At 36.8% G+C, this 22,645-nt stretch overlaps 1 protein-coding gene across 2 annotated transcripts in view; it reads right to left on the reverse strand.

The window, feature by feature from the left end:
• DDC (dopa decarboxylase) overlaps nucleotides 1-22,645 on the reverse strand; it is a 73,613-nt gene that overhangs the window by 9,216 nt on the left and 41,752 nt on the right. For both annotated transcript variants that reach the window (XM_057371052.1, XM_057371051.1), the window contains exons 7-12: nucleotides 17,276-17,342; nucleotides 15,056-15,150; nucleotides 13,134-13,201; nucleotides 8,201-8,277; nucleotides 4,452-4,471; nucleotides 3,597-3,695 (exon numbers count right to left, since the gene is read on the reverse strand). In XM_057371052.1, the coding sequence (XP_057227035.1) occupies nucleotides 3,597-3,695; nucleotides 4,452-4,471; nucleotides 8,201-8,277; nucleotides 13,134-13,201; nucleotides 15,056-15,150; nucleotides 17,276-17,342 (426 nt within the window). The remainder of the gene's footprint in view (nucleotides 1-3,596; nucleotides 3,696-4,451; nucleotides 4,472-8,200; nucleotides 8,278-13,133; nucleotides 13,202-15,055; nucleotides 15,151-17,275; nucleotides 17,343-22,645) is intronic.

Genomic DNA, 22,645 nt, shown 5'->3' on the forward strand with positions numbered 1-22,645 from the left:
CCTAGTCTTGATCACTTCATACTTTTTCTCCTACAGRTTTCACCTCTTTGCCTGCCTTAGCCTGTATTCCACTACATTGAAAGAAGACTGCCAAAAGACTCTTCTTAACAGCCTCTTGGACTGTGCCACTCTCCACTTTTAATGCTAACTTTAGCATTGCTGTTCTTTACAGCTCCAGTTTCTTGGACTCTACTGTTAATTTTTAATGGGATTCATTATCCTCAGTACACTGATTACTTCTGGTCCTGAGGAGGATTCAGCTGAGTCAGAATGTTCATAGGGATTGCATATAAAAAACATACTAACTCCTAAATTTCTCAAATTACTTCTGAGCTCTTCGAGAGGACCTAAACTAGCAAAGGAATAAAAGATAATAATAGACGGTCAAGAGTTTGCAAATGGGCCATTTACAAATGGGCCACGTGGGTTTCACGTTCATACAGACTCTGAGTGGTTGGCATCAGTCCACAGGACTGTTGTTGGTTTTGCCCTCTTTGTACATCTCCTYTGCAGCTTTGGGACTTACCTCCAAAATTTGTATTTGTCTCTCCCCACATCCTTCAGAGATTACTATCCTTCCCTTTACCACAGCTCTAAAACSTATACTTTACAACAGGTTAATATGAAATGCTGTGTGTGAAAGGAGTGCAGAACTGGAATGTTTGGAAAACAAAAAAAGTTACTGTATCTAAATCCAGGTCACATATTCTCATCTCCCAGGAGTATTTTAGTTCCTAAATGCCATCCTCAAGCAAATGCCAAGTTGCAGTGGTTATCCAGTCATTTTGATATAGACCTTAAGACTGCAAACACAACAAAAATATACTAATAGAAAAGGGGAATTAAAAAAAAAATGCGACAGTTTATATCAAGAAAAAAAAGTCGGTGAAGAGATAGTTACAGATGTCTTTGGTCTTCCACACAGAGACTTGCTAACACTCAACAAGTGGGGTGGCTTCTTAAGGACACACAGTGTTTTTTCCCTCTATATCATGTCAGAAGCTCCTCACTATTGAAAATCTCAAATCCCTTTGAAAGTAACACCAGGCTGCACAAAAGAAGCCTAACTAGAAATCTACAAACACTGTACAGATCTTCCTAGTATTTTCCATTACTTAGGAGCAAACACAGGCATCTCCTTCCCCAGATTCCAGCCCAAGGAGCTGTTTCAAACCTCTGCTCTTCTGCCCGACTCTGTTACCTTTCCCTGGGGCAGCTCCTTAATAACACCAGAGAGAGAGAGCGCACTTCTTCCTGCTTCCCCAGCTCCAACCCCTCTGCTCTCCACTGGAAGGTGCAATTCCTGCCTCTACCACTGTTCCTAGGTCTCTTCTCATTCTACCTGTGTCCACTCTGTCACCCACTCAACTGCATCTCCAAATCATCWCATGCAGCTTCAGAAATAATCTGGCACCTACAGGGCTTCCCTTAAAACCCAGTCCCAAGCACAAAGAAGACCATACCAGCCAGAAGTGCCTGGGACTGCCTTGGCCAGCAAAGGGAATATAAAAACTGTTATTTGCAAGATGCAGGCCTGGGGATGAACAGTGTTAGAAGTTCAGTTAACAAGTGAAACTAAAGTCCAAATTATTTTCCATTTGGAAACTTGTCTATAGGTTTGAAAATTTAAACCAATGTCAGGCYGGTTTACATATTTCACTACTATTCTACCAAAAGAAAAGTCATCACAATCTACMTGGAGCTCATGATAATTCCTGAGAAGAGAGAAAAAAGTACAAGATATGAAATACATTTTTATTTTTTATTTTGCAGCTAGTGATATAATTTTACCAACATAGYTGAAAATTCACTCGAGATATCTTAAATTCTGCTAGAGCACGGGGCAAATGAAATGCAATTATTTCTTGAAATTTAAGTTTAACAGAGGCTTTCTGGAGATAGAAATTACTTTTAAAGATACTTTGGAACCCACTGAACCAGCATTCTCTGGGAATGGGCAAGGGGGTACAAGGAGAGATTAGTTTAATGGTTCCAGTTTGAAGATGTATACAGTGAGAGAAATTCTTCACGTAATTACCCCTCTTGCCCTTTCACAACTTATTTTTATATCYATACTGAAGAGCAAGTTAGTCCTTAATGAAATATAAACCAAACACACTTGGTTCAGCAAGCCCTTGGAAATCTTAGCTGTCTGAATTACCTTTACAAATGAGAAAACATACTAGGATTTTACTTTGGAGTCAATATCTYTGGGAAAAGATTAATTTGCTTAGTCCTCCTGATCTGTATTGCCACAGAAAATATCAAGCTTGGCCCTCAGCTGTGATTTTATGAAGATAAGCAGCTTTTGGCTGGACAGACAGGGAAATATCTGAGAGACAGGGAAAGAGGGAATTTGTTGAATGTAAATACTGACCTGTGGAAACCAGGCTGAAAAAAGGTCATGCAATTGATATGAGTCTTCCAACCCTCWATTTTCCCAGTGAGAGATTAAGCCCTACTTAAAATCAGTATCATACTGAAATAATTGCAGTTTCAAGAAATCTAACTTGAGACAGAATCTTACTAGGAATGCTAATAGTAATAGTAATAAAGGGATAACAAACCTCATATCAATTTTTAATCAGAAAGATATATATCAGATTGATACAAGGATGCTTGATACARGAGCATCAGGAATGCCACAGCGACCTTTTTTTTTTTTTTCTGAAAGCCTCATTAAGGATAAAAATGTGTAGAGTTGAAAATWATAGTGTGATTAAAATAAGAAGCAATGAGGGTACCCTCCATCCCATAACTTTCCAAATCAAAAGATACTTCCTTCTACAATRATTTTACAAGAGTGGAAAAAGCCTTCCTTAGGAACTCTTTTGTTTAGTACCACAATTGAAAGGAATGTGTGTCTGCAGGGAATTTGGTATGCTAGCCCAGGCTCTTAGCTAATGGACATTTTTGTAAATATTTAGAGCCAAGTCATGGATCTCTCCTCACTAGAGGTTTCCCTGAACTTMATAAAGGTAAAAGGTATGCTTGAATTTGACTTTACTGCCACAGAGCAAGTATATATRTAATTTAGACTGGCGCCACATGTGTTTTTTAGTGATTAGAAACCCCTCCTTTTTTCATTAAGAATAAACATAGTACTTCTAACAATATTAACAAACTGTAAATTGTACACTTTTTTTTTAAAAAAAAAAAAGCATTTTAAACAGAAAAAAAAGCAACAGCAAAGGTAGACTTACCAAATAAGTCACTCTATCCCTTAATCATAATCTAAACATGTTATCAATGCATGCACATTTATAAAATAAAGAAGTAATGAATATATATGTTCCCACAATAAAACCATGGATATGCTCTGGCTTATCTTGAGAGGGAACTACGGTACCATACTGTAGAAATCCCAAATTCCTAGACTTTTCTCCCCTAAAGATGAGCACAAAATGGTGACAGCTTTGATCCTGCCATGACATGAAATTGTAACCTTAGATGGGGCAAACAGCAGCACCTCTGTTGAACTGAGCTGCCTAAAACTGTTTCCTGATATGTACAGAAGTCATGGAAAGCAGATGGATAGCCAGCATTTCCCCTTGCCATCCCACAGGGTACCCCAGAAGGCAATTCCCTTCAGTCACCTTGCGGATGTGCTCCTGCAGCCCCCTGACTCCGTAGAGCCTCAGCACGAACCAGAGCTTCAGGGAGCGGAACCTCCTGCCCAGGGGGATCTGCCAGTGCTGCAAGCAGAGAGAAAAGCCCCTGTCAGAAGTCAGCACTGCAGTGACACAGCAGAAATYACATTCTGCCGAATTTTGAAGTGAACCACATTGCAACATTCTACAGGCAGTTGCTAGAGGTGAGTCAAATAATAGTAGAAATATTCCTGGTTARTGCCCTGTTTATTAATATTTATTAATACTGTTTAATACTCAAAATTTTCAAATTAAAATTGGCAAAGAAGGTTGGTATCAGAATTGAAGGGTCATGAGGCAAATGAAATTTTCTTTGTGCATCCTGMATTCTCCTGACAGGCTTTAGAAAAACAAGTATCTAGAAACTCATGCACATTGGCTTGTTTAAAGTTGTGGGGCTAGCAACTACAATGACAGGCACATTTTYCATTTCAAAACAACAGTGTTTCCATGGTAAAAGATTAAAATAGAGATGCTTCTCTCTTTTTTTATTGTGTTATTCGCTATGTAAAAGGAAAAAAAAAACCAAACCCCACAACTTTAGGAAATTTCTTTCCACTGCCTAAATCTAAAGATATTGCACATACAAGACAATTTCTGCCTTTAAACAATTTCTTTTTTTTTCAAAAAACAAAAAATCAAATTTCTGTTTGAGGAATGCTCCAAATTTAGCAAGCTGCATCCTTCTTGGGAAGAAATATAAAATTTTGATGTTTATGATAGTAATAGAAAATAAAATATTCTAAAAATACCAGTATTTGCAAGTAATAGTATTAATTATTACATTGGTACTGTACTTACCCGATAATCTGTTACAAGACCTGGAAATTAAAAAAAAAAAAAAGTTCAAATTGCGTCATCATCACAACAGCCAAAGTCTTCAATCATTCTGATGTAATTGAAAATGCTGTATCTTAGCTTTCCTTTACATCTGCTACAAACTTCAGCATCAGCAGCATCAACAGGACCACTAAATATCTAGTTGGCTGCTTGGAAGCATGTGAAATGAAGGTGCTTGTAATAACCTCATTCCTTAGCTAGTCAGCATATGCCACCAAAAATTAAACAGTTTACAGAACAAACACTTTTCTCCTTTCTGTTTTACTGCAGATACTATGGAGATGACAGACCAAATACTATGTTTATTTTCTTCTTGCAGGGAAAACAAGCAGTAGATAAAACAAGTATTATTAATTTTGGTTTAAAGAGTTTGCAGAATCCCCAGACTCACTTTGTAACTCATTCTCTGCTCTGAAATGCCACAACCTTTACCCTAATGAACAGGTAACACTCTTCAAAATAACCCACTTCTAAATACCTTTTATACTCATACATATATTTGTTGCTAATTGTTCAGGATGTCTAATAAGTGAATGGAAAAAATTACTCAGAATTTGACTTTTTCCTACTTGGAGARTAATATTCTGCATTTTTATAGCTTTTCTTTTGATGGATTGAAAGCCCCTTACAAACACAGACTGACTAAGCCACAAAGCAGTCCAGGGAGACAAGTAGAGAGCATTATTTGCTGTGTTTTATATAAGCACACAGCTTCAGGATTCATCTACCTTTTCTTYGAATCAAGGAATTAAACTGATTTCACAGTAAAGGAAACTTGAACATAGTTACTTGCTGTAAGTCAGTGACTGATATTAAACTGACATAACATTTAAAGCACTTCTGTAGGAATTGTCTGCTTAGCTTCCTTATTCTGCTTTATTACTCTGCAGTGGAGTGTAAGCTTCATAGGGGAATATGTACTTTTATTCCCTGGGAAAATGCTAAGTATTCCTGGAATTGTCAACYGGAAGGTTGAACTGCAGCTTCTGAATTTGATCAGTCTATGCCATGCACATAATTTTCAGCCTTCATGTTTTCTAGGAAAAAAAATGTTAGAAGACTTTTTCCTGTGTTACAAGCTCTCTTGCCAATGTTCTCTTATTTATGCAGCCAAAATATAAGAAAAAACATGGTCCTTCTTCCCCGGTAACAGAAGGCTATTTGGTTYTTTAACCTGTTACTATGTTGGTTTCCAAGTGGTAAAAAAAATCCAAACCCACAAAACAACCAACAATCATGAACCTGTTCTTGGACTTCAGGAAATGAATGTGGTTGTCTCTGCTTGGTAAGGAGGTAAATTGCTAACATTCATTTTCTTCTGCATTGTAGCAGCCATTTCTGTTTGATAGCTGCAAGACTGGTAGCAAAGAGAGTAAAGCAACTGGTGACAGATAAATAATCCTACGCTCCTGTAAGGGGCTATGTCTAATGATCCACAACAACGCCTTTCACAAGCTGTGAAGCAGAATGTAATCAATGATTAGTCCTTGATTCCTTGATTACAAGCCTTAGTCTTACATCTGTATTTAACCAGGAGGAATTGCATTGTGGGAGTGTATGTGGTGTTCATAATAGAGTATAAAGCTGCATTCTTCTAACACTGCYGTGAGGATTTGACCTATATCCTGGGTTGCCAGGCAAGCTAGGATAATCTTCCTGGTGTGATGATGCAAATCACATAAAAATATAATTAATGACAAAATAAAGACTCTCCCCTTGGGGACACACATAATTGCCATATGGTTATTAAGAGTAATTGCTCACAGATAGAGATATTTTTCCACTCATTTAAATTCTTGAGTGAGAGAGGAGTGAATTCAGAAATACCACTTCACTTACTTAGTAAACCAGGACAGGAATTCTCAGACCTGAGAATACTGAGAATATAAGACCCTCCATTAGACAAGTCCTATTTCCAGGACTGCTGACATCCCATAAACCACACAGGGACCAATGGGGACTCTAGCACCTTCATGTAGCAAATTTGACTATATTTATTTAAAGCAAAAGTGTGGGTTTGAAGTTTAACTAGAGGTATTTGCATTTCAAAAGTGTTGTCCMACTCCTTGGTAAATTGATATCAAGTGGGAATGGAGAAAAAAAAATAGCATTTCTAGGCTGTTCGTAATCAGCTGATCTCTTTGAAATCATTATGTTACGTCACATAACATGCTACCACCCTTCTTAAGAAAAGATGAAAGCTAAAAAACTGGGGTGGTAAAGTTTTCAAGTCAACTAGGTGGCTTTACTGAAAGCACCTATTTCTAAGAAAGATTTCTTTTTCTTCAAGTGCTATTTAACCCATGTAAGACCTAAAGGTCTTGTATCAGCACTATCAGTTCTCCCAAGAAGACATTTTCACTTCAGTTAGGTTGGATTTTTTTCTCTTGACAAKAAGTATTTTTAATGTACATTAAGTAAAAGCTAGTTCCTTAAGTGAATTTGCTGTAACTTGTATTTTTAATTAAATAAGGGAAAAAAAAGTATATATTTTTTCTCAGCAATTCGAACATTTAGAGAGTGAACCTCAGCTTCAGAATTACTGCATATTGCTATTTACTGCATTTTTCTACATTTGCATTGCTTGGAAATGGAGAACAGGAATAAAACACAAGGTTGATGCCAGTTCAGGATTAAGGCACATTAATCCATTTTTACCAGGGATTTTTAGTGAACAGTAGAATTCTGGATGGTATTAATTTAAATGTCAATGAGTTCATAGCCATAACAGAATACACTTCTGAACACAGATCAGCACCAGCAGTTCCAGGAAAATTATGGGCTCCAGTATATGGTAAGACCTTCTACAGATGATTTACCCTCTTCAGAAAGTTATGAGGGAACTTCCWTCACATGTTGACACTGCACTGATGTGACCTTCTTCACAATTATTCAGTTAATAACCAAATATGTAAAAATGGGCTTCAGGAGGGCAAATACACTCTGCAGTTGCTAGATATGTGCAAGGACCAGCACTAATCCATTAASGAGCTTTGCACAGAGCCTGAGATTTGTAAGTTCTTTGTGAGCATTTTGTGAAGAGCTTTCATGAGCATTTTGCACAAGACAGTCTCTGCTCTTACTGCCTTTCTCCACAGGCAGTGTACGAGCATGAGRGCTACAGCATAATGTCCCAGAAAGATATAAATCAAAAACAGAGCACACACAGCAAACACAGTTCACCCCTTCTCTGTAGTTCCAGGGAGTGTTTGCTCCTCATACGGATTTTTGCAAAATTTGAATCAGAGCTTGCATGAATAGCTAAGAAAAAAAGACCTTAGAAACTCTAAAAYCAAATCAAATCCTGAAACCGCTCTGGAGAAAGAAGTCTTGGGGAAGGCAGGTTAAGGAATTTGTTACACAACACCCAATAATACATTTATCTGACAGCAAAAAGATCATAAGAATTTTCTCAACACTCCTGCAATCAATCAGTGCTAAGTCTGAAACTGSGAAATCCCAATACAAAAGTAGTAATATAATGTTTTATAAAATTACTTTCCTTCTATTGCTTTTAACTAATTAAAATCTCACTAGACATGTATTCGCACTTTAATGAGCTTAGCTCCCATGGGTGCTCAGAAAATGGAAACAGCCTCCTAAACGACTGGGGTAGTTTAAGAATTGCCRTTTTCATTTTAAGTCATTTTTTCCATTAAATATCAGAGTGCAAACAAAATAATAATAATCTCATTTAATTATAAAATTACCAGACTCCTGATGGTGATGCTGCAGGTAAAGAGGTTCTAATTTAAAGGCACCTATCAAATCTGATCTTTTCTTCACCCTGTATAAAAAAGAAAGAAATCAAATTGAGAAATTCAAGAATAAAGGCTTAAGGGATGAAATTTCCACAAGAAGTGAAGTCAAATTGAATGTGTTTAAACTGGCATATTTCCTGAGCACAGTCTGTGCCATTTTCAGTGCTTTTTCACAGCCATATCAGTACTTACAAGTAGTTAAGTGTAAGGCTCAGCAGGAACGGGCAGCATGACTGCACGACTGCATATTTAAAAACAGACAAGAAACAGACATAGAGGATCTTTTTATGGTGACAGACACTCACACCAGAATGTGAGACTAGCTGAAGCAATGTTAATGTTTGCAGTCAACAGAAGTTGTCTTGAAATTACTGCAGTACAAAGCTGCGTGGGAAGAGCTGTTGCTTCCCAAACACCGCGCAGAGCCGCGCTGAGGCTTTGGGGGTGCTGGCCACTGTCTCTCCGTGCTGCTGTGGAAGCAGCAGCCACCACAAGGGACACCCGGTTCTGACTCAGGCTCCCCTCTTGTACCACCCTGCCCTTAGCTGGATCCAGCACACAGTTCCTGACAGACATTCATAGCACAATGTTACACTGGRAAGCGTTAACTCACTATTGCCAGATAGCAGTGGTGTGATTGGACTGAGGTGCAAGAGCCAGCGTGTCTCTTTTAGAGAGAATAACCTATGTTTTGCCAATGTTAATAACAAGATTTTTCTGGTTCATGCTTCAYGCCGTGTAAGACTGACTCACCTCCACAAATGTTGGGGTTTATAGAGGCAGAAGAATAAGCCATRAATCAAAAAGGGAAAAATTGCTACATCATTATATTAGGCCCATAAATATATTACAAATCAAGCAAAAATTGTATCAGCACAGGGATTCTTTAAATGACAAAAATCCAAACCTTCTTTCTGTGTTTTAATGGTTTCATGTAGAATTGTAAATTTCTAAGTAAAARTCTAATTTCCAATATTTTCGTATGCATGTATAAATGCACAGGCCAGTACATACTCCCACTCTCATTCACATCTAGACTGTGGTCATAAAACATCTTATTCAAACAAACAAAAAGCCTTCCTCTCACTAATGGTCAGGGAAGCACCAAGGTCAACAGCTAAATATTTGCCTTCAGGTATGGAAAGTACATGGCTGAAAATAAGTAAACTTATGCACATGAAAAATAGTAATAGATTTTCAGATTGCTGTCAATAAAAGCAATTACCTAATTATGTGCTAGAAAGGTCCTGTGGACAAAAAGAACRAAACATTAACTGAAAACAGGTTGAATTAAGACAAACATTTTTAACAAATCCTAAGTTGTTCTCCTGTAGTTTATTTGAAATATTTGATTCCATTGATATATTCATTTTTCAGTAGCTCATTCTGATACACTAATCCAAGTTACAAGCAGTGTACTTAGTTGTTTTGTGAGTACCTAATTTCTTCTCCTGTAAGATGCTGTATTAAACAATGGAACAGATAACTATTCTGCAGGAACATCTAGTTCAGAAGACACAGAAATGACATGGAAATTTSCATAGGCAGGGCATGTGGGAAGGTTGCTGCTGCATTCTGCAAGCAGGTCCACACCTCAGGCAAGTCCTAAGGGCTCAGGAGGTCCACACCAGAGTGCTGAGTGCTCCAGGTCTCTGCCATAATGGTGGGCACCCAACTCAGAGCCAAACCCAGTGTGTCTATTGAGACAGCCCCTGAGAARTCTGASRCTGCCAYTCAGATGGAACTGGTAAGGRAGGAGACGTCAGAACAGGTGGCAGCTTGCAATGGAGGTGCAGAAACTCCTTCTGGAGAAAAAGCTGGCTTTGTGCACAGGTGGGTGACCTGTTGTGGCTGGTGGCATTGCAAGACTCAGACCTAACAGGCTGTGTGGTAGCAGAGGGACTGAAACACAGACAGGTATGTGGCTCTAGAACCATATACATACAGGGGATAACACTGAGTTTGAGACACCTTGGACAAAAGCAGGGCTCCAACCTGCACCCTCCAGCATTCAGACCAAAATCAAGTAAGGTGCTTTAGAGGTTTAGATGCCTGTGAGCAGGGCAAACAAGGAGAATCTGCACCAGCAGCAAATCATGGTTACTGTAAAAAGAAATGCTGAGTGACTGTACTGGGTGACTGTTAAGGGGCTTTGAAGCACCCATCCACCACCCTGAAAAGTGTTTCTTGACTACCTCTCGAGATTAAAATCACAGGTCTAGAAGATCTCCAGAGGTCCCTTCCAACCCTAATAAATCTGTGATCACGTGAATATGTATTTCACAAATTATATTGGTAAATTAGACCTTTTTAAAGTCTGGATAGAGCCTTTTTTTAAAGGCTGGTCTATATGCTTATAGACCAAAACCGAGTTAAAGTAGCACAGATTCACATATTTAGCACTTATAATACAAAATGCACAGCAAAAGTCCTGGTGAATAAATTGGTGAAAATCTGTGAAAAGTGACTTACTTGAATTGCACATCTGCAGCTTTTAACTGCCCCACTCTATTTTGTGCATTTTTAATGGAAGATAAAAAGGTGGCCTCATATTATGAACCAACAGGAAAATTTCACTTTAGTTTGTGTTCAAGTAGATTGTTCAGTTTTGTTCAATTGAAGTTAAGTTAGAAAGTGAAATACAATTTAATTTCAAGCAGTTTTCAAGGCCAGGCTGGATGGGAATTTGAGCAACCTGGGCTGGTGGAAGGTGTCCTTGCCCATGGCAATGGGGTTGGAAGTAGATGATCTTGAAGTTCCCTTTCAACCCAAACTATTCTGTGTTCTATGATCTACAGTTAAGTATTTCCTGTAAGCACCTTCCTTCCAGATACTGAAACACCCTTCCCAAACAAAAATTAACACTTTAACCCTGAAAAGGGTAATAAAAGTCAAAAATACCACGACTTTGCAAGATTATTATTTTCACTCTCTCTGAATCAAGACACTTCTTCCTATCTTATAACATTCCAGAGTACCAATTAAACAAGTTCAGCAAAACTGACCGTAGTTTCAAGGGAAAGTCTCTAAAGGACTCTAACATTTGAATATAGAAAATATATCCTTTTTGGACCGGCTGTATTAAATTCTTTTTTTATAGGAAATTGACTGTTCTTTTCCATACATCAGGAAATCTGAGAATATTTTACAAAAGGTTTATAATGAAATCGCGTCTAAATCTGAAACAACATCAGTGCCACATATTGCACTGTGTAGTTAGATAATTACATTACAGATCTAATGGGTARATTATAATAATCAGCTTACAGCAAAAAGAAATGCAAGTATTTATTGGGGAAAGTGCTGAGAAGCCTGGGTTACTATGAAGTTTGCTCATCAAAGAAACTGAGATTATTTTGGTTCTGAAATGGTGTTCAGTGTTTACTGAAYTCTTTCCATATTRCCACAGTATCATGCTCAATACTTTYCATGGATCCTATGAAGAATATGTATCYTTCACAGTTACTTTTTCTTGCCATCCTTCATCCTTTATTATTACATTTCACCTGTTCAGGCAGTGTTACAGTTGGTAAGAGAGGTAAATTTTGGATATGGGGTTTTCAGAGAAGSCAGAATTAATGAGAAACTAAACTATTAAGGTTTAGACTGTGGTTCCTAATTGTTCTGCAAACATTAAAGAGAATGACAGCGTATTTGCAAGTGGCTATTATTTTAGCAATATCTTTGATGAGAAAAGATGGCAGGAAGTAGCAAAGGAGTTTGTTTCATCATCTTCCTACTTCCTTATGCACAGARACACAGCATGCTCAGAGGTACTTTTAACTGGAGTGCTGCCCGCTACTGATGAATTAGGGTCACAATGCAAGCCATCCACATTGAARAAAARAAAAAAAAAAAAACCAGAATGGCTTGGAAGATTTGAAATGCCTACTTCAGCTGACATATAAAAGTAAAAACCATAATATACTATCTGAAAAGTCAACTTTACTGGCGAAATTAAAAAAGATTAAGGTTAAACAAAAGCAATGGAGTGATCACCATCTTACATTTATTCTTCTTTTAAATAAGGTGACCTGTTTCTTGGATGATGTTTTGGAGTCTTCTTTTTACCATTTTTGCAAATTTTGCTCGATTATAACTGAAATTTATTTTATTTATTTTAATTTTATTTTCATTTCATTTATTTAATTTCATTTATTTTGAAAAAATAGTCTGCATTTGCTGAATAGCTATTTCGCTAATAAGTATCATTAGCTGTGATGCTGGTAAGCATCTAGTTTGGGACAAAATAGGATCATCTTTTATGGAGTGTTTTTAACCAAGCCATGCTATTATTACTGCCAACATACTTTGTTTTAAAGTATTTCTTTGGGTTTCTATTTTGGCATCTTTTTAAATCAAAATGTTGTCTTTGCTGTCATCTGGGAAAAATTGAAAGTCAGTACAAAATTACATAAATAGTYCTTTTTGAATCAGCTGCCTTTCATCAGCCAAATCTTAAACATTTTTAGAAAGGCTTTTAAAATAATCAGAGCTCAAACCAAAAGAAATTTTATGGAAAAGAAAAGGAAGAAAGAAAAAAAACCCTGTTTAGCATGCTGTTCATTGAACTGATATCTTTAAAATAAGTTTTTTTTTACTTATGTTTTAAACAGTCCCAAAATGGAGCAAGTATAAATCTTCAGACTTCTTGGTATTTCTCTCTTTCTGGAACATAATGCAGAGYTCAGGCCTATTTCTAAATTTCACATTTTTGAAATTTGGATTAAATGAAAGTTTGAATTCTGTAAATAATTTATAAGAGTTAAAGCAATCCAGTTCTCCTCATTTCAATAGAGAAATGTAAATAAATGCCTACTTCTAGAAAGGAAGACTAYTATAACCCCATTTTTATCTCTTGTAATGTTTCCTTTTTACTTACCACATAGCAGAGCAGTCAAAATTCACTAGGAGCCATTTGTGRGGATTAAAGTTAAATGAATCTGCAAACTGAAAATGGAAAAATAAAAACAGAATTATGAAAGAGAAAAGCATCCATGTGCTACTGATATAACTTTGTCAAATTTTCTGTGTAACTATGAGTCAATTCCAAAATTGGATCTTTATAATGTTCATATTGATGTCACTTTATTTAGTAACTGTTGTAGTTAAATCTTCATTCATTTTGGGAGTGGGATTCATGTGAGGTATGCATGTAGGCTARTGGTATTATCAACATTTTGAGCATTTGTTTATGATTATGCTTCCTAGATATGTATGTTACAGAAAAGTATATATCTAATTGTGAACTAAAATAAATACATAAATCTGCATACTCAGAAACAATCACTGGGGTTCACATCACATTTTCCAATAACAATTGGAAGCTTTCTACTTCCAAGAATATTAAACACATACACACAAAATTTATGTAYAGCAATAAATTATAAATTTAATTTGGAATTTGCACATCTTATTCCTTCATAAAATTACAACTGACTAGGGAACGACTGGTTTTTACCATTTATTTTCTTACTGACAGGGTATTTTATTTCAATAGAAATTATTTTGTTATCTAAATAAAAAACCAAAAAAACCAACCACCAAAGAGTAAGCACTCGCAATACATGATCATATACATCATCTCCCAGGCCTGGTTTATTTGACATATGTTTAGGTGGGGCATCAGAAGAAACCCAGGTAGGTAGGATGGACATCATGTGGGAATGGATTATCCATGTTTTCTGTTTTAATAAAGGCAGAATTCACTAGCCTTAAAAAACCTGGGGGACGGGGACYTGGCAGCACCAAGGTCTGACTGTTCCATACAGCACTTTTCTGTTCTCATTTGCTTCTCAAAACCTTGCCTCATAACCTCACCCGTAAACAATTAACAATTGCTCTAATAAGAGAAGATTAACTGTCTGTCTCTCTATCTATCAATCTATACATCTATCTAGCTATCACCCTGCACTATGTAAAGCTGGGAACCTGTTCATGGTTGTTAAATATTTACTCTTATGACAAATGCTGGCCCAGACAAGGGATGCTGTTTCATTTCCTTCAGGAACCAATAACAATAATTTAAAAAATATTCCCCCACAGGAAATTACAACAAGCTTCATCTGCTGATAAAAAAGAGACAGAAAGAAATGCTTTATTTGTGAGGGGGTTTTCCCTCCTCTTCTTCATTAGTCACTGCCTATCAGTGCTCTGTTTAAACTTCTGGCTTTACCAAACAGTAATATTTTCTCCACTGACGTTGAAGACAAGGACTTATCTGACTGTCTGAGGGGAGCAGCAGGAAATTGAAGTATTCTTATCTAAGCAACTGAATGCCAAGTAGCTCAGCAAGGCGGGGGAAAAGGAACAGCAGTGCTGTTGGGGGAATATTTCATTTAGGTCTCTTGGTTATTAAACCCTGTCTGTTTGAGATACAGCTACTGGCTCTATCCTATATGACTTTCAGGACATAAGAAAAAAAACCCAGACATAACAAGGTCATTAATTTGTTGAAATTTTCTTTTTTCCCCCTTTCTGTGGTGTAACGTAGAATTAGGATGTCACAAATACGTCTTTCGCGATATTTGGGAAAAAGTCCCTCTTTTCTATTTGTTGATTCAGTGCTACTTGTTATTCTGAATGATAAACTTCTTATAGAGGAGTACTTGCATAACCCCAGTATAAACCAGTAAGATTTTTTTTTTAAAACCATAATAGAATGTAGAGGGCTTTGTAGTGCAAACAGAGGTGCTGCTCACTCAGAGATTCTGGAAGAACCATTAATCTTGGGTGCATAAGAAACACAAATTCTATGAAAAAGCAAGGTTTCAGCAGGCTGCTAGAGAAAGAACACTCATTCACCTCCACTCCATTTAAAAGATGCCTGAATTCAGGGCAGATGAATGCACTCCCCGCATAGGCTGCATCAATATGCATCCAGATATTTTCCTTATTACCTAAAAAAAAAAGGGGGGGAGGAAATAAATTAAACAGCAGATTAAAAAGCCCTATTAATTTGCATGAAACCAAGTGCCTGAGAGATTTTTCTTTGATGTTATTATTTTCTCAATTTCAAATTAAATTAAGAGATTAAATGTTTCCAACATCTGGGTTTTCATTAATGCATAAAAAATGTATATATAATGTATTATTTTTCCTTCCCACTTCTATTGCAACAAAGTTATAGAACCATATAATCATAAAATATCCTGTGTTGGAAAGGACCCACAAAGATCATAATCTCTAGGTTTCTCTTACTAATATAAAGCAAAATAAATTATTTTGTGGTTTTGATTTTAGAATCATGCTAAAATACACTGAAAAATGTATCTAGGGATTCAGCTATCATTTCTATGGTAATAAAACTATTTTACCAGGAGCAACTAGAATATTAGCTGTGCTCCTCAAATCCAACTCATGAATCACAAACATGTTTCTAAACAGTATTTTTTACATATTGATAAATGTGCAWGCACATGCTTTTGAACTATGTGCAGCAAACTATTTATTTCAAGGATGGAGACACTTAATGCAACAGTAAGCACTGAATTGCTAAGAAAGTGCTTCTTATGATTAGTCACTGAATGTTTTCTGCAGAAATCTTTTGGCATATGAGCAGCTCTCATATACTCTGTCATTCAGTATTCACATTGTACTAGAGATCACTGTTTTAATGCACTCTGTAACAATTCTGTTCTATGCTGGTTGATGGCTGAAGCCCACATAACATCTTCACACTGGTTACCAAGTAATTCTGATTGTTATTTCCACAAAGAGAGGTATATCCACTGAGATCTGCAGTTGGGCACAAGTTCATGCTGAAATTTGCATTCTCGAGAACTAAATTTCCTTTTTGCATGAATGTCTGGGAAAAACTAATAAARTATTATTCACAATATCCACAACTTAGGTTTATTTGAAAACATGTTGAAAGTTTAACTGATTATCTATTTTTCTCTTTTTAAATACACTTGGTTTGAGACACTGCCTTTATATCACAGGACTATTGCTCATGCATACCAAGGAGAAAATTAAGTGGAAAAGCTAGCATGAGACTTYTGACTTCACTAGTATGCCACCCTTCTGATGGGCTCTGCTGCACAAGCAGGGAATCACTGAGGTGAAACACATGATTGCTATGTCTAAGAGTATTGGTGTCACTGTTTTATTAGGTCAGGTCTAAGAACAACCCAAACATCAAAATAATCTGCAGCTGCTAAACAGACTACTGTTTAAAAGATTGAGAGAAACTGACTCTCTGGGGYTTGTGCTGAAAGACAGGAAACCTCACAGAGCAACTTACCACCACACAAACCTAAAGTTCTAAGCCCCACCTGAATAAATTAGCAGGACATCAAACCAAGCTGTGCTTCTATGAGGCTTCTTCCAGCTGTTTCCAGCTATGGATTTCCTGTTCTAAATGTATGCTTGAAGAGATACGGTGCACTTTGGTAGCATTTGCATCAGCCAGCGAACATGCACTTTTGACCAAGCCCTGCTGCAGATCAAAGCTTGACACAACAAACCATAACACAAATACTTATGAAGAGTCCATGACTCGATCACTGTATTAAACAACCTGGCATTTGTCCTGTTTTCTTGAAAGAGAAAGGAAACTGGGGAGGGGAGAGTAAAGATAAAGAATACATGTGGATTTTTTGGTGCATATTTCCCTACTTTTTGTAGTTGTTAGAACCAGGCAGAAACAAAACACTTGGTGCAGAGCAAAATTAGGAGTTCAACTTTCTGCTGATACTCAGCATTGTTCCTGATGCACTTGCATGTAGAAGGACTTGAAGAAAAATGTTACAAACTGAGGCACTTACAGTAATTCTTAACTAACAGTGTTCCAAAATACACTCCCCCAGAAAAGAAACCCTTGAGGCAATGTCCTCTCTTTTAACAGTTTAAGAGTGCACATTTGCTGCTGAACATAATATCAGAAATAAAACTATAACTGAAGGTCTCATCTATAAGTAGCTTTATTGAATTTGGACACTGACACTGCATAATGCCCTGGAAATGACTCAGCATGGCTTAAACTGGTATCTGCAATTTTAGAAAGAAGCAGCAAAGACTTACAAATTGGACCCAGTTCTAAYAGTTTGTCAAAGGAGCAGCAAGGGGTGGTTCCAAGTGTTGCACAGAACTGCCRAGCCAAAAAAAARRAAAAAAAAGTGTTACAGCATGGGAAATTACCAAATGAGAAAAACTGTCTGCACAGGCAACAATAGATGGTAAAAAGAATAGATGATATAGGTAAAAAAAAAATTGATGTTAGTCATATTACTCATTACCTATCCTTAATGGAACTTCTCAGACTGTGGATAGGGTTTTTCCAAAGCTTCCAATACAAGTCCATTGAAGCAGATGCATAAAATCAAATGGTAACATAAAATTGACTGATAAGTACTGAAATATAGTCACTCTATTGTGCTAATGCTATATTTTATATATTTTCTGCATGTTCCACTTGATTATTGTGTGGCCCAATACTACCCTAACATGTGCAAATGCCATCAAAATAATTTGCAGTTCAGGGTATATAAGCAAATTCCGAACTTGAGCAACTCAGAGGTGCTGGAATTATTGTCGACAGAATAGATTGACAAATGTTGCTGTCTCGATCAGAGACAAAGCTCTGCAACTGAGATTTGTGACTGATTTATGCTCAAGGGATCTGCAGCCTGAAACCTGTTCACTAGTAGCATATGTTCACTATTTGGCTTGCAAGACTTTTTCCCAGAGAAACTTCTTCTCCTGAATTCATCCTAAAATACTGCAACAGTTCTTCCTTCATTYTGTTAATGTCTCATTTAATGTATTCTTCTGTGTGACCAGTGGGACAAAAGCAGAGGCAACATCAATGCTGAAGTTTCACAGTAGAAACAGGATTTAACTAGATGAAAATGAGCCATTGTAATTTACTGGGAATATGCAGGTAGAATTTTAACCAAAAAAAAATCCAACTGCCAAGTGCATATAAACTGCCATTATTTTATCTTTCATTKCTACACTTATGTTTTAAACACCGTCTTATTTCTGAAAGCACTAATAAAGGCAGGATCTGGATTTTCTCTGGTACTGTGGAGTTCTACATAATCAAAGACACTTTACAGTTTAAACACACAAATAAAGTATGCTGTATTTCAGTCAGAGTATTGAAGTATAAAAGAATTAGATAATTTATCCAAGGTCACACATGAACTGTAGTAGAGGCAGGAGATGATTATAAAAATGATAAACCCAGAATTCTTGGTTTTTTATTTTAGTATTTCTGGTTACCTTTTCTGCCAAGTACACTGTCAACACACCATATTTTGCTCCTACAGTTTTTTCCTATATATCYGTAACTAGCTACATTTTTCCGTGTGTATGTGTGCCCATATCCCTTAGCAAATTCATTATGAGACTAATAAGAAAAGGAAGGAAAACTTAAATAATACTTGTCTTAAATGAYACAGACTTTTCAAGAAACAAACACTGTCACAGCAAAACTTGAAAAAAGTCATTATTAAAATAATAAAGGGACAATTCAGTATGTTTTCTGTATTAAGCTACTAAGAACCTGAGTTTTAAACAACTATAGTTTGAAAATGAGAAGCACATTTTATGTATGTAGTTAGTAAAATTGCGACCTAACATATTTTTCTCTCAAGACACCTATATTGGGACCTCCTGTATTCCTGAGACATATGAGGARAACAGAAAAATTGAAGTGACTTSAGGTACATTTATGACTTCYCTGGAAGAYTWATCACCCTCTGAGRGAGGCTKCTTTGCAAAGATTGCAGGATATTTTGTTAAATAGGAATAAATTTGATCCCTATTTTTTCCTAAGAAAGCACATGTATGGAGCGTAAATGTATATGGAGTGAAAATATATTTATCACATTGTTGTCTACCTAGAGTGTTCCCAGGAGAAACCTGTATTTCATCTTTGGCTGAACTATAGATTTACACATTGGATCACAAGAAACTGAGGATACCATGATGAATGCCAGATTTTCTATATGCATTGAGAAAAGGGGTTAACCCCTTGGATTGGGAAATAAATAAAAAGAGTACACTATGGACTTAACTCTGTTTTCACACATATATCTTATGGTAATATGGTATGAATTTTCTGACAAGATTAGAGTGAAATTGCCTTGGTTAGTCCAGTAATTAAAATAATGATGGGAATTTCACAACAGAAAGTTACACATTATTGTTATTAGYGTTGTACTGCAGTTAAGGTATTCTCCTAATCAGGATAARGAGTAGGTTTTTTCAGTGAGAGAYTATATGAGTTGAAACATATGCTTAGTTGTTTAATAATGGCTTATTCTGTAAATTGTACCTCAATTTCTAAAATAATTTTGTTTTCCTCTCTGCAAGTGTCTAAGCCTCAAAGCTACTTGCTTTAATTCTCAGAAACCACTAACAGTGGCAGCGGCTGCTGTTGTCAGGACTCTCATTATCCCGCCTCAATACTGCAGAATGAATCTAACTCAATTTGTAGCCTGTGTAAAGCCAGAAAAATCACATTTGTGCAAAGGGCAGGGGACAGGCTGCATCATAGAAATGGGACTGATGGCTCAGTATAGCCTGCAGGCCTTTTGCTTTTCAGGTTGTACACTTCAAATTTGACTCAGCCCTTGGTTGTGAATACAAAGCAGCTAAAATTCTTGCCTCAGTCATCTCATATATTACTTTCTTGAAATGGAGAGCTATGTCAGGAAACATGCATGAAACTTTATGATTATTGAGAGCAATTACTCTCAATCTTTTCAACCGGAAGACTTCCTACAACYTTGGAAAAGATTTGGACACATTTTGCATGGTTCCACCACAAAGCTTTTCATTTGCAAACAACTAAAATGAGGCAGAACTTTCAATGTTTGCTTATTGTTTTTATTTTCTCCTATTCAGTTCTTGCCAGCTTGCACTCATGACAATGACTGTGGCCTGAAGAAAACTGCAGCAGTTCTCCAAACCATCATTCARTATTTTACAGAACAGCAATCATTCACAAACTGTGGGTTGGGAAACATCACCCTAGACATCTGCACATGTCTTCCATGCTTCTTCCAAATGCAAATCTGTGGTCAGAATCTAAGTGTTATTAGCTTTTACTAATAAGTGTTATTTCTACTGAAAAGATGGCTCCCCTGTCAGTCTCATTCTGATTTATTGTTTCCCGAGTGAGTCTGGATACGAACAGCCTACTTCTTAATATCCTGTGGATCATCATTCAGAAGAGYCATTTCATGTGGAATCAGAAAGATTTCATGCTGGGCAGCAGACAATTGCRTTGTAGCAGCTTTACACTGGTTGAGGTTGTTGAAGTACATTGTACCTTGTATTTGCCAGCTGCAATCTGTCAGTGCTGATTTATCAAAGACAGCACAAAKTTTACAGACCACTTACACACATTTAGGGTAACTAGGCCTGCATGCAGTGGGCGCTCTAGCTGAATTTAGAAGTGCTTAACTTAGTGGTCTTCACTTTGGAGCATYTCAGCCAACACAGAGGCCTGTCTCAAGCTGGGAGCAAAAGGCCCAGCCAAGAGAGGCATTTACACGTGTGCTTAAGCACCAGTGTGTGTTTGTAATTAATGAAACGGACATGACTTCAGCAGGTGCTTTAAAGCTCCCCCTCAGCTCTGGGCCAGATGAAGGGCTGCACATCATCCATGCTGGGAAATGGCTCCTTAGTAAATTGTGGCAACTTCAGTGCCTCAACGCCTGACATGGCTAAGTGCTTTGTTTGCACAGTTTGCTTGCTTTACCACATGAAAATACSTGTTTCAGTTTCTGCAAAAGTATTTTAAAATAGAGAAATTAACACAAGTCTGAACTTAGAAATAAAAAAAAGAAAAAGAAACGAAAGTAGAGATCTGGATACCCTAGTAGCAACAGCTTTCACTGAACAAGACAATACACACATTACTAGTGCTACAAGACATTGATGATGGGTAAGAAAGCAAAGATTAATTTTAAAGGCAATGCCTGTCCCCTAAAAAGGCTGACTGCCAAATCCTATGTACCTGAAAAGCAAACCTGTAATTAACAGATTGCCACAATGACAGAACCTGTTTCACATCGAGCAAACCTGACCCTTATTCTTTCTCCACTCACCTCTACAGGGAAAGCACTGCTATCAAGCTCAATATAATGATTCTTCATTTATTCATTAAGCACAAGAGGAGAAACATGCCTATAAGGCATTGCAATTTACTYGTATTTTCTTTYTAGTCCCTTACAAAACTTCTTCTTGCTGCTAAGGGGGACTTCAATAGCTTGGATGCAAACAAGACATCTTCATTAGGAATGATGTCTCTGCTGTCACAAGTATCTTCAGGCAGAATTTCTTCCATCAAACCTGTTGCTTTGATGTTGAMTCACTCTCCTTAGTGAAGGATCAGTGAGTACAGGGAGACAAGGAATCAAGTGGTATAAGGTGTTTCCTTGGCAATGTGCATATCTTTGCCAGAACAAAATACAACAGCACCAAWTTACTCAAGAACAAAAGAAATGGAAAGGCTTTTGAAATCTGCAAGCCAGAAAAGAGCACTAATACAGTGCATGCTGCTCAGCATGACAGAGAATTAACACACCTTGTGAGTTAAGAGGCCAACCATACCGATAATGAGATCTAGTTTAACCTAACCTGACATGTTCTATGTATACAAATAAGTGTAAGACTCAATAACATTAACTCAGGMAGAGCCTCTGCTGTCTTTGAAAGCCTGTTTTGCACAGCCTAACAGAAGAAGAAAAACAGCAGTTAAATCACCCTTTTTTAAAGGTGTCACTGAATACATAAATTAGAATTTTTTATTTCCTCTTGCTATGCATAGAAAAATTAATAAGGCATGAATATTTATGAGGGGCAAGTTGGATTTTTTTGCTAATGGACAAAAGCAGAGGAAAAAATACACTAACTTTATAGTTACTGCATGAAGATGTGATATCATGCTCTACTTGTAAACATTTAAAATTAACAGTGAGATATACGAATGGGATCCTGTGTAASGTATTATGAGCTGGGATCATAACACAGAGAAATAAAACAAGCCTTGTGGCATGCTCTTCATCTCAATAGGTGCATCCCACAGAAAAAAAAAAGTTCTTTTTGGAATCACTAGAGACACTTTATTTCTCTGTCAGGGTCTTGTTATTTTGTAAAGCAATTGACAGGATGTGCTTGGTCATTGTAAGGACTCGTTATTTCTAAGAGGCTTAGAAATCAGCAGCGTTCTGCACATATGAAAACCACTTCTCACTCTAGTCATACTCATACTACATTAAAACATTCTCTAAAGGTTAATAACAAGAAGAGTAAAAAGATTATATGTTCAAAAGAGCTTGGTGAAATTTAAGCTTCTTTGTCTCATTTGGCACTTATCCATGACTATAGGCAAGCTTAATCTGCTAATTCTTCTGAAAAAAGTTCATAGAAATTTAA

The sequence above is a fragment of the Malurus melanocephalus genome, unplaced genomic scaffold (assembly GCF_030028575.1).
Source record: "Malurus melanocephalus ecotype Western Australia unplaced genomic scaffold, MMel_1.1 scaffold_139, whole genome shotgun sequence".
Taxonomy (NCBI): Eukaryota; Metazoa; Chordata; class Aves; order Passeriformes; family Maluridae; genus Malurus; species Malurus melanocephalus.